The sequence below is a fragment of the Canis lupus genome, chromosome 23 (assembly GCF_003254725.2).
Source record: "Canis lupus dingo isolate Sandy chromosome 23, ASM325472v2, whole genome shotgun sequence".
In the NCBI taxonomy this organism is placed as follows: domain Eukaryota; kingdom Metazoa; phylum Chordata; class Mammalia; order Carnivora; family Canidae; genus Canis; species Canis lupus.
Window position 1 is genome coordinate 48353502 of NC_064265.1, and position 12715 is coordinate 48366216.

The 12715-nt window shown below is 46.3% G+C and overlaps 1 protein-coding gene across 1 annotated transcript in view; it reads left to right on the forward strand.

Moving 5' to 3' along the window:
• The first annotated feature begins 9989 nt into the window (after positions 1-9989).
• The window catches only part of ARHGEF26 (Rho guanine nucleotide exchange factor 26), a 112763-nt gene continuing 110037 nt past the window's right edge, over positions 9990-12715 (forward strand). Inside the window, exons 1-3 of the mRNA XM_035705114.2 lie at positions 9990-10102; positions 10309-10725; positions 10779-11248. Of these exons, the coding sequence (XP_035561007.2) occupies positions 10344-10725; positions 10779-11248 (852 nt within the window). The 5' untranslated portion in view covers positions 9990-10102; positions 10309-10343. The remainder of the gene's footprint in view (positions 10103-10308; positions 10726-10778; positions 11249-12715) is intronic.

Genomic DNA, 12715 nt, shown 5'->3' on the forward strand with positions numbered 1-12715 from the left:
ATGTCTTTGCCCTAAAAACAAAGTTCTAATCCTCTCTTCAATGACTGTGGCCAATGCACAACAAAACACCCCACCAATTTCAAAATTGAGCATTTTGAGTAGTCTCAGGCCAGCGCAGGAAGCATTTCAAAGTGGTTGCTAGGTGGCGGATCTCAATTCTGGAAAGCATTTTTCAAATTCTATTAGTACTGCTTGGTGAGAGTAGGTTGGTAATGAGGCCAAATGTGTTTGGTTTACCATGTTTCTTCCAATTTAAAATCTATGGCAAAACTGAGTTTAAATAACACTTCTAAAAAGCTTTGCCTTTTGAACCAAATGCCAGAATGTCTAGGTAAACACACAATTTTGTAATCATGGGCTTAATTTATTTCAGCTATTTTTTTGTTTCCTGCTGAATTTTTGTGCTAGGTTAAGACTGGATTTCTTCCAAACAAATCTGGGCAGGAGAAAACTTGAAAGTATCGGCCAGTTTTAAGTGTCCCCGCATGATTCTTGATACAGTTTTACCTGAAAAATGGAGTGTACCCAGCAGATTTTTTTTTAATCTCAAGTTCTTTTGCAAACACCAAATTCTTCACACAAAAGGAACAGTGTGGCCTATTCAGATATCTCTTCGTTCAGATTACTTAACAAACTTGAAGAAACAAGAGTTGTGATTCTACATTCTGTCTTAACGATCCAGAGAAAGAGCTGGATCTGGGAAAGGACAGAAAAGAGAAACAGACACTGGGACCTTATCACAGAAGGGAATCAGTGATAGTGATGATGGCACCCTTCATCCAATTTCCCCCAAAAGGAACAGAACTCTGCTTAGAGTGTGTTCATCATATTTCACCACTACGATTGTGCTAAGAGCAGACTCCAAATTACACATAATAGAATTCAACCACACCTGGATCGTTGTTCAGTAGAATGTTCTCTTTCACTGCCCTGCCTATTCCAGGCATCGAAGAATGGGAACAAAGCAAACAAAGCAAAGAATTATGGAAATTTAGAGTGAGAAAGAACTTTTTTTTTTCCTTATTGGTGCTCAGGTTTTACAAATAAATGTTTTAAAGATTTAAAACATTTAAATGTTTTTTATCATTTATCATTTATCATTATCATTTATCATCAAAAACATTTAAATGTTTTTTAAATGTTTGTTATCTCAGCGTACCCCAGAGATACAGATGCAATGAAACCCTGGGACACCTGCACCCCGATATTTCTAGCAGCAATGTCCACAATAGCCAAACTGTGGAAGGAGCCTCGGTGTCCATCGAAAGATGAATGGATAAAGAAGATGTGGTTTATGTATACAATGGAATATTCCTCAGCCATTAGAAACGACAAATACCCACCATTTGCTTCGGCGTGGATGGAACTGGAGGGTATTATGCTGAGTGAAATAAGTCAATTGGAGAAGGACAAACATATGGTCTCATTCATTTGGGGAATATAAATAATTGTGAAAGGGAATAGAAGTGAAGGGAGAGGAAATGGGTAGGAAATATCAGAAAGGGAGACAGAACGTGAAGACTCCTAACTTTGGGAAATGAACTAGGGGTGGTGGAAGGGGAGGAGGGCGGGAGGTGGGGGTGAGTGGGTGACGGGCACTGAGGGGGGCATTTGACGGGATGAGCACTGGGTGTTATTCTGTATGTTGGCAAATTGAACACTAATAAAAAATAAATTTATTATTAAAAAAAATAAAGATTTGCCAGCAGCAAATTTGCTCATCAATGATACAATATTAGGTTTCAGAACCATATGGAATCTCTGGTATGTGACTTACAAAAATGACCATTCCGTTTGATTCTAACTAAGGCTAAGCAGACATTAAGAAATACAGGATAGTTCTCTAAGTACTGGCATGATATGGTATAGGATGATATCCAAGGGAAATTATAAGGTACAGAATGCTGTTATAGAATATTTGCATGTATGTTTCTACACTATGTGGGGGGTATATAGGCTTGTTTATGTCCCACCATAAATCTCAAAATTTATAAAATACAACAAACTGTTTACTGTGGATGCCTCTAGAAGGCCAAGTAGGAAACTTTTTACTTTGTACAACTTTTACCCCATAAACATATACAAATTTATTTTATTTTTTAACGATTTTATGTATTTATTCATGAGAGACACACAAAGAGGCAGAGACATAGGCAGAGGGAGAAGCAGGCTCCCTGCAGGGACCCCAAATGTGGGACTCAATTCCAGGACCCCGGGGTCACCCCCTGAGTCAAAGGCAGACGCTCTACCGCTGAGCCACTCAGATGTCCGCATATTCAAATTTTAAAGGGAGGAAAAAGCCAAACCACCAAGGAAAGTACTGTATAAAGAAGTGAAGCGTCTATTCAAGGCATGCAGTGATCTCACACTAGAACCCACTGAAGAAAGTAGCTGCCCATTGCTCCTCTCATTCCTACGATTCAAAGAACAAAACAAAAGCTCCTGGGGTCTGATCAGTTCTGAGAAGCACTGTCCACACTGACCTTGTGGTTTACCTGGGATCTTAACCTCTCTAGTTAAATGAAGACCCTCACTGGAGGGTCAATATATTAAGTGTGAATCATTCTCACTGTAGTCACAGATGAGTGGATTGGATGCTGCCTGCAAGGACTAGGAACAGAAAGAAGCTCTTTCTTGAGCAAGTCTTCCTACCATTTCCTTGGGTTCTGACAAGAAGAGTCCTCAGAGCTATTATCACCAACTTCTAAACTTGCTGAAACCCTTTTCTCATTATGTTATATATTTTGTTTAACTCTAGAGTTAGAATCACAGAGTGTTATTCTAATGAGCGACTGTTCAAGATAAAGGGCAAGTTAATTAGGAGTTAGTTTTTGTACAATTATCTGTCCAGGTCCCCCTACAGTCCCCATTCCACCTCCGCGTCTCCCTTTCCTCCAACCATTAGACTATTATTCTGTCTTTACCAGTGTTTTCCAAGGAGGAGGCACAACTTCAATTTATAGTTGAAGAAACTATGGGCTTAGAGATTAAGTGACTTGTACTCATTCCCAGAATAAGAAAGTGGCAGGCACCGACTGAAACCCAGCTTCCTGACTTCTGGCCAAGTGTCCCCAGTCTTGAAATAAAACTGCTTATTTCTCCTTTTCCCTCAAGTGACTGCCCTTTTTTTCTCTCCTCCCTTTCACTGTCAAAATTCCCACACTTGCAGTTAAGTGCCTTTGGTCTTTCCTGATAGACTGTTAGCAGGACCATGGCAGGGACTTCCTTTTCTCCTGTATCTATAGCCAGCCCAGGGCCTGGCATCAACCAGGAGCCGAATGAACATTAGTTAATGACCAGGACTGTCGATCTGACTTCTGTTGCCAAAAGCTCTCCCTTTTGAAGGCTTTTGTGTTTGTCTTCCTACTTGGATGATCCTTTGAAGGAGTGCTGACCATACGGACTCGTCACATCTTGGGCCCCCCCATCCTGTCCATGAGCGTGCAATGACCTCCCTCAGGGCTACGCGTTCCAGGCTCCGTGGAGATAACTGTGTGCCCCGACCGGAAGGCAGGAAGGCTTGTTCTGATCTTTCCTAAAGTGGCACATGGCACACTGCAGGTACCACTTTAGGCAACTAGCAGACATCCCTGGTGCATAGAATGCCCCACTTCAGCTAAGTGGTGGAGACCCTCTGGTGCACAGATGCTTTGGCCTCATCACCATGTCATCTTGCTCTGTGGATTAAGGTCTGAATGGGGTTAGGGACTAGGGGCCTAGTGCCATGGATTCCCTGTCTGATACTTACTCTGAATAAAATTGTGATTAGTATGAAATGGCTCACTTTATTTCTCACTCTCAAACTTTGTTTCTCAGTCTGGAGGATACTTTACTGACCCTCCTCCACCTTCTAACAGTCTCCTTGCTCTAGTTCCTTTCCCTGGACGTTATCATCAATTGATCAATCTGTTCATTACAGAAGAACTGTAGGAGACAGAGAAAGAACTAGTCTGACATTGGGGCACTTATATTTTGTTTGTGAAAAATGTGAATATAAATGAATAATAGAGTCACACACAGTATGATACTAGTGTTACAGCTATGAGCAGGATGGGAGCAAGACTCCATGCATACTTAGCCTCTCTGTGCTTTAGATTCCTCATTTATAGGATGGAGATGGTGGTAGTTTCTACTTCATAAGATGATTGTGAAGATTAAGTTATTTAATACATTTGAAGCACTTCAGAGAGGGTCTGGTATATCGTAAGTGCTCGACAATGTTTTAAAATATAAGTGCTGTAGAAAGTCTCCTTTTAAGAACCTTTTTTTTCCCCCCAGGGAGAACTGGGAATCAATTCTCCAAAATTCCTTTCACATATCCTCTCCAGACTTTTCTTTATCATTTTGACTTTATCTTTTCATTGTACCAGGGCTACTAAGCCAGCCCCAAATGTTTTAAGGTCCTAGAAAGGGAGAATTGAAGAGCCCCCGATAACAGCCAGCACCAACCATCATGTATGTGAGTGAAGCTATCTGTGTCCTTCTGATCCAGCCCATCCCTCAGCTGGCTGCAGCAACAGGAGAGAGCCCCGGGAGACCAGCAGAGGCACCAAGCACCAGCCCACAGGAGGGGGAGAAACCATGAATAATAATAGTTGCTTTTCAAGCCACTAAGTGGTAAGGTGTTTTTTTTTTCACAGCAAAACACAGTAGAAATTTTGCGGTTCAGAGATGGACATGCTAACATTTTAAATATTCCGAATCCAGATGTGAAGTCTGTACACATAGTTATTTGCACTTTGAAAAATGCAAAGTAGGGCATGCTGCGTGATGTGCTTTAAAGCAATTTTTTCCTATGTAACATATTATGAATTTTAATGAATATTTATATATCTATGGTATAATTTTTGGTAGCTGCATTGTACATCGTGATTTATTGATGCATCTCCTACCAGTAAACATTTAGTGTGCTTCTAATTTTTGCCATGGTAAGAAGTGCTTTGATGAACATCCTTGAACATAGTTCTTTGCACACCTCAAGGATTATTTCCTCAGGATTATTTTTCCTGCCATAATGGAATTAATAAATCAAACATTTATTTTCAAGGTTTTGAGTATGTATCATCTGACTGCCCTCCAGAAAGGTTGTACCAATTTACATTTCACCATAAATGAGTCAGAACTCTTTTCTGCCTGCACTTTTACCAACAGTGGGTTTTTAAAATACCTTTGTATTTGGATGGAAGAAGACCTATGATCTCATGACTGTTTAATGGTATTTTTACTGTTGGGGCTGAATATATTTTCTTTTTTAAAAAAGATTTTATTTATTTATTCATGAGAGACACGGAGAGAGGCAGAGACGGAGGCAGAGGGAGAAGCAGGCTCCACGCGGGGAGCCCGATGTGGGACTGGATCCCAGGACCCCGGGGTCGTGCCCTGAGCACAAGGCACACGCTCAACATAGATACAGGCGTCCCTATATTTTTATAGATAGGATTCATGTCTTCTCTAAAACCTGCATTCTCACTCTTCTGATTTTTCCATTGTTACCTTTTTCTTACTGATTTGTGAATGATATAGATATTAATGCTTTGTCTATTCTGTATATATATCAATATTTTTCTCTAAGATTTCCCACAGAGTTTATGGGCTTAGGTGGATTTTTTTTAATCCACAAACAAATCTGTTTATTTCTGAGACCGGTGTTGACAGATTTATCATTTTAAACAATAGTGAAGCTTAAGTGTTTTCAGGGTGTCAGATAACATCCACGTAAAAATCCAGGTCCCTCAGTTTATGCCACACACCACATTCTGTTCTCATCATATTTAGCCATGTCAGTCTCCCACTACTTCTAACTACAAACGCTCGGTTCTTGTGAGTTTAGTTTCTGGTTGTGTGGAGTTTGTAGGCTCTGAAGTCTGAGTCTGACGGACCTGAGTTAGGGTCTGACTCAACTACTCACCAACAGTATGAGAAGAGTATTTTGAACCTCAGCACTTCATATTTAAATGGAGACAGGATTAATGAGTTTGAATTATAGGTAATGAAGGACAATGTTTGACATATAGTTGGCACTTAAGAAATATGTTTTCCAGTCATCCCTCCATGTTTTTGCTCATGCTGGGACATGTTTCTGGGTTACCCTTCTCTTGTTCTGCATATCACAATATTTTTCCTATTATTCTGGCCTCGTTCTAGCCAGACTTCTTTTCAAAGGTGTTCAAGGAACAGGGAGCTTACCACGTGTCTTATTCAGGTTGGGTGCCTTGTATTATTATTTTAATGTTTCAGATCTAGTTGGCTAACAAATGACACTTAAGAATAGCCTAATTATTATGCCAGGCATGTAATTAGTGATCAAGGCAAATTGGTTTCATAAATACAGCAATAATTGGTATCTCAGCCTCTGGTATCTTATACCATTGAATATTTTTAATATCATTGGGGGAAAGGAGTGAAGATGGTCAAAGGTGCAAACTTAAGAGTTGTAAGTGAATTCTGGGGATCCAGAGTACAGCTTGGTGATCATAGTTAATACTTTATTGTATATTTGAAAGTTGCTAAGAGCAAATAGAGAAAGTTCTCATCATCCACAAAAATTACAACCAACGTCATGCATGTTACCTAACTTGTAATCATTTTGAAATATATACATATGTCAAATCATTATGCTGTACACCTTATAATAGTACAACAGTATGTCAATTATAACTCAATAGAACAGGAAATTTTAATTTTTAAAAATTAGAAAAATATATATATGTCACTGGAATGTATCTTTCCTCATTAACACACTATACGCATTTCCCCAGTTCTAAGAAATACTCTGGCCCCACATTTCAATGTATCTGAAACTGGGATATGTTTTGCTTTAAGAAATAGACATTGGCCAAATGGCAGTCACATGTAGTTGGCCTTGCCTCTGTATTTGTGAGCATGGCCCTAACCGTTCTAATTGTCATCATTTCACTGAGTTCTATGCAACTCAATACTACATGTGTCAAAGTCATATGATAAGAGATGCTATTGAAGGCAGAAGTAACCGCCCAGTGTGTCAGATTAGGTGTAAGAAATTTGGCCTCTCTCTGTGTCTCTCATGAATAAAATAAAGATTGTAAATAAATTTAAAAAAAGAAAGTTTAAAGCAACAAGAGGCTGATATAAGCCACTCATGTATCATACAGGAAGGACTATAGTTAAGGCACGGAATTTAATTTGTCAGAAACTTCCTTGTGGCCATTAACAGAGAAGCTGCAGAGCTTATAGTAGCAGATGATTTAGTTGAACAATAAAACTACGCTTTTGGTCAAATAGGATAGCACCAGCATCAGACTTGCATGCAGAATGAGTGTCATTGGCTAGGAAGCAAATTCCAGAGACAAGACTAGAATATTATTTTAAGAAATGCTGCCCTATCAATGATATTGAGAAGAAAACCACATATATTGATGCTCTGTGAGAAAAGGGATTCAGAAGAGTTAGATTGAGTGTACAGAATTTTTAGAAATACTTACTTTATTTTGCCTGCCTTTCCCACTGGCCTAAATGCATATTACTGTAAAATATGATATCTAAGTCTAAAAGCGCTCTTTAAATAAGCAGAAAACAAAAATCCTACATGATAACATGTTGTGTCATAGTCTAATTGGCAACTCTTCTTTTTTTTGGTGGTTCGTACAACTGAAGATGTCTTTGATTTGGATATGATAAATTGAATGGAGGCTAAAATAGGCAGTAAGTCTGTGAATTTCCAAACTTCCCCTAGTGAAGGAACAGAACTTGGTGTCTTGTTATTGTTTTGGCGGGCATGAATAATGCTGTTGCCTAGGAATGAGGAAGGAAGATCCTGGGACTTCTTTACAATCCTCTGCTATACTTGTTTGCAGACCCACCATAGGTTTAAGAGAAGCTAGTTTCTCTTAGCACCACGTATAACTTAAGTCACAGATTGCATTCTGAATCAGGCAACACTTCATTTATCATTATTTAAGCATATTTATTTATGTATTTATTTATTTATTTTTAATTTTTTAATTAATTTATCCATGAGAGACAGAGACATAGGCAGAGGGGAAAAGCAGGCTCCCAGCGGGGAACCCAATGTAGGACTCGATCCCAGAGTCCCGGGATCCGACCTGAGCCAAAGGCAGATGCTCAACCACTGAACCACCCAGGTGCCTCTAGTTAAACATTTTAAAAGTATACTTTTCCAATATAAAAGTAATATATGTGAGTAAAGAAAATGTTCCGTATTAAAAAGAGGGTATGTATGAATGTGTAACCCGCTGTATTTCTTCTTTAAATTTCTGAAAAAAATGTTTTTAAAAATTTCTTGATGCTATTTCTTCTTTACAGAAATATCTCTGACCGAAGTAGTATATATTCAATGCACAGCATTGGATAATACAGTAAAGTATAAAACATGAAAAACCTCATGCTTTATTCACAACCCGGAGCTTTCCTCTCAATACTTTTGGCCATTACATTCAATGTAGGTAAGGCAAAAACGAGTAGCTTAAGTTGCACACAGTGGATGCTCACTGTATCTCTGCTGGATGAATGCATGCATGCTGAAAGAGAACTTGGAGAACAGCCCATATGTCTTGCTGATAGAATTAATTACATAGATCTTAAGGTCATTTGTCCTCTCAAGTTTGCCTTATTCTTCTCACATAGCAGGAGCTTGGCCAGGATACAACCAACTTTCCACTATTTGGCAATGGAGCACTCTGGAAAGATGTTCTCTGTCCTTACTTCATTCCTTTCAGAAATTCATTCAACAAATACTTACTAAGTGCCCACTCTGTGTCTGGAATCCAGAGGGGCAATAAATCGACAGCTCCTGCCCTCTTGAAGCTTACAGCCTAAAGAAGATAAAGCAGATAATAAACATGAACACAAAAATAAGTGTGTATGCATGAAGATTCTCATTAAATATAGAAAAGGAAGAGAACAGGTGGCTGGGAAAATAAGCAGGGCGGTGGGCTGATTCTGGAGGGCTCAGGGAAGTCGTCTTTGATGGGGTAACCCGTCAGAAGGTCAAGGAGAAACACAAGGGCAGGTTCTAGGGTGGTCAAACTTAAAGGCGGCTGTGGCCTAAGAAAAAAAATGAAGGATAAAGTATTGGGAGAAAAGACTGCTGCAGAGGTAGGCAGGTTGTGCAAGGCCTTGTAAGTTACGGAGGACTTTGAACTTTTATTCGATGTCTGCTTAGAAGCACATGTACATATACATTTTAGTTACATTTATCTTTGATTGGTAAAATTCAGGATTCAAAGCATAAAATATGGGCAGCCCGGGTGGCCCAGCGCTTTAGCACCTGCCTTCGGCCCAGGGTGTGATCCTGGAGACCTAGGATCGAGTCCCACATCGGGCTTTCTGCATGGAGCCTGCTTCTCCCTCTGCCTGGGTGTCTGCCTCTCTCTTTCTCTCTCTCATGAATAAATAAAAATCTTCAACAACAACAACAACAAGCATAAACTATTCTGGGCACCTGGATGGTTCCTCTTTTCCTCCGGAGGTCTGGATGGAGCTGAGTCCTGGGATCCAGCCCCATAGCGGGGGGTGTAGTGTAAGATTCTCAGTCTCTCTGCCCTTTCCCTTCTCTAAACACACACACACACACACACACACACACACACACACACAAACACCCCCCCCCCAACCCCGGCAAAGCCTAAGATATCCCAAATCCCTGAACGCAAACGCCCGCTGGCCTCCGTTTCCTCGCACGCAGCGCCCCCCCCACCCTCGGGAGCTCCGCTACGGCCGGGCCGTGGCCCGCGGGGGCAGCGGGGCCCGCACACGCGAGTTCGCAGGCCCCGGGAGCGCGGCGAGGCCCGGCTGTCACCCGCAGGCCCGCCCCGGGGCTCTCTAAGTTGCAAGCGGCCGCGCTCCCACGCTGGTTCCCACGCTGCGCCCCCGGCTCCCCGCGCGGAGCCCCGAGCCGGCACCCAGCCCGCGGGCGGCCGGGGCGGGGGCGGGGCGGGGGCGGGGCCGCGCGGCGGGGCGGGGGCGGGGGGCGGGGGCGGGGCCGCGGGGCAGCGGGCGGCCGGCGAGCTCGGCGGGGCTGCGGCTGCGGCTGCGGCGACTGGGCGCGACCCCGGCCCCGAGGGCGGGGATGCTCGTGGGCCCTGGGCGCCGCGGAGCCGCGGAGGTACAGCGGCCGGTCGGGGCGCGGGGGACCCCGGGGGCCCGGGGCGGCTGGAGGGGCGCGGGCGCCTGGAGCAGCGGCTGGCAGCCCGCGGCGGGTGGCGGGCTCCTGGGGGGTGGGGGGGGGGGCTGCCCTGCCCTGCCCTGCCCTGCCCGCCCTGCCCTGCCCCGCGGGGGGCGCGCGGGCTCCACGCTCTCTTTCCCGCCCAGGCGAGCCCGACCGACCGCGCCCCGGCGACCCCGCTATGGACAGCGAGAGCCGCGTGGACTTCCCGGGCAGCCTGACCCCGCTGTGGCGGAGGCGCTCCACCCCTCGGCCGCCGCCGCTGGCCCGGAGCAAGCCGCGGCCGCAGCCCTGCCAGAGCCCCGGCGGCCCGCCCCGCGCCGACTGCCCCGCGGAGGCCCGGGGCGCGCCCCCCGCCCCGCAGCCCCCGCCCCCCCGGGCGCGCGGCGCCTCCGCGGGCAGCCCCGGGCAGGGCAGCCCCCCGCCCCCGCGGCCGCAGCTGCAGCGCGGGCCGGTGCCCGACGGGAGGACGCTGCGCCCGGACCTCGGAGCCGGCTCCCCGAGGCCGCCAGGGCCCGCGCGCCCCCCGCGCACCGCCAGCTCGCCCTGCAGCCCCCCGCCCCGCCCCCGCCCCCGCCCCCGGCCCAGGGGCCCGCCCCGCGCCCCCCGGGGGCCCCCGCCGCGCCCCAGAGCCGGTCCCCCGAGCGCAGGGCGCCCCCGCCGCGGCGGCCGGCCCAGGACGGCGCGCCCCCGGGGGGCCCCTGCGTGGTGCTGAGCACCAACAGCCCCGCCGCGCTCAAGGTGGGCAAGCAGCAGCTCATTCCCAGGAGCCTGGCCTCCGAGGTCCGAGCCAGCAAGGCCCCCCTGCAGAACGGGGAGCCCCACAGGAGACTCCTCAAGGTGCGCAGCATGGTGGAGGGGCTGCGGGCGCAGGACGCGCAGGACGAGGCCGAGCCCGAGCACGACGCCGGCAGCCCGGGCTCCCTGCGCAGGGGCCTGCGCTCCACGTCCTACCGCCGCGCCGTGGTCAGCGGCCTGGACTTGGACAGCCCCACCACGTCCAAGAAGAAGAACAGGATGTCCCAGCCCGTGCTCAGAGCGGTGATGGAAGACAAGGAGAGGTTTTCCAGCCTGGGAAGGATAAAGGTGAGAGTAGGCAGGTGTGTCTCCCTCCCCCCTCCCCCCTCCCCCCTCCCCCCTCCCCCCTCCCCTACACACACACACCCTCCTCCTGCTGCTGCCCCTGGAAGCCAGGGTCTTGGACGGGGTTGGCGGTGGGGGCCAGGGCCACGCAGGAAACCTGAAGCTATCCTTCTCTCTTTTTTTTTTCTTTCTTAGGTTTTATTTATTTATTTATTCATGAGAGACACAGAGAGAGAGAGAGAGAGTGGCAGAGACACAGGCAGAGGGGGAAGCAGGCTCCATGCAGGGAGCCCAATGTGGGACTCGATCCCAGGACCCCGAGGTCATGCCCTGGGCTGAAGGCAGGTGCTAAACCGCTGAGCCGCCCAGGGATCCCTTATCCTTCTCTTTTAATTCTCTTTGTGGGTCAGACCCGTGCACACCGACCTCTTGGCCCTCCCAGTGCTGGCTGTCACAGCCAGGGTAATAATGCACCTTCGTGGGAAGAAGGGAAACGCTTAGTGCTGTTGTAACTTTTTAGGGCAACACGTGGGGGGACTAACGTGAAGAAAGAAATACAGCGAGTCAGGTATGGGCTGAGTGCTGAACGCTCTGAATACAGGGGGCTGAATAGAGGGTGGAGAGCAGCCCCGGTGCCCTGGGCCCTGTGCTCAACCTGGTGCTCATCCAGAGGTGTCACTTAGGGACACCTGTCAGGGGCACCGGCGACTGACTCCTGATTTCTTTTGAGCGTATTGATTACTTTATTGAAAGCGGCTTATCTACGTGAATCAATTACAGAATGGTTTGGTCAGTGCTGATAACATACTACATAGCGTTCAGGCAAAATGCGATTTTTATTTTTTTATTATTTTTTAAGACTTTATTTATTTATGATAGACACAGAGAGAGGCAGAGACACAGGCAGAGGGAGAGGCAGGCTCCATGCAAGGAGCCCGACACGGCACTCGATCTCGGGGCTCCAGGATCGCACCCTGGGCCAAAGGCAGGCACCAAACCTCTGAGCCACCCAGGGATCCCCAAAATGTGATTTTTAAAGTTATTTGCCAGAATTACAGAAGATACAGAGAGTTTGTCATCTCTGTTGTTGCTGGTGTCTTTCGCCACCGTCTGTGGTTGTGTTTTATGCCCATGCTGTGCCCGTTTATTCTTGGATGCATTTAACAAGTTGGTAGCTCAGAACTTCAGGTTCAACTGAGCCGTGTGTATTAATTACTCCCTGATAAAGGCCTGGGAGTTGCGCGTATTAAAATACTGCCAAATATGACGAAGGGACGGGGAAAACTAAAGAAGGATATTTTGGAGTGTGCATGTGCCGCTTTCTCTGGGAACAGTTTAGACAGATCTCAGCAGAAATTCATTTTGGCAGCCACCACTTTTCTTGATTAATCAGAGAACTGGAAACAGTTTGTGTAAGCGTCAATATGTAATACGCAAGTCAGGCTATTTTATTTTTGCTCTCATGGCCTT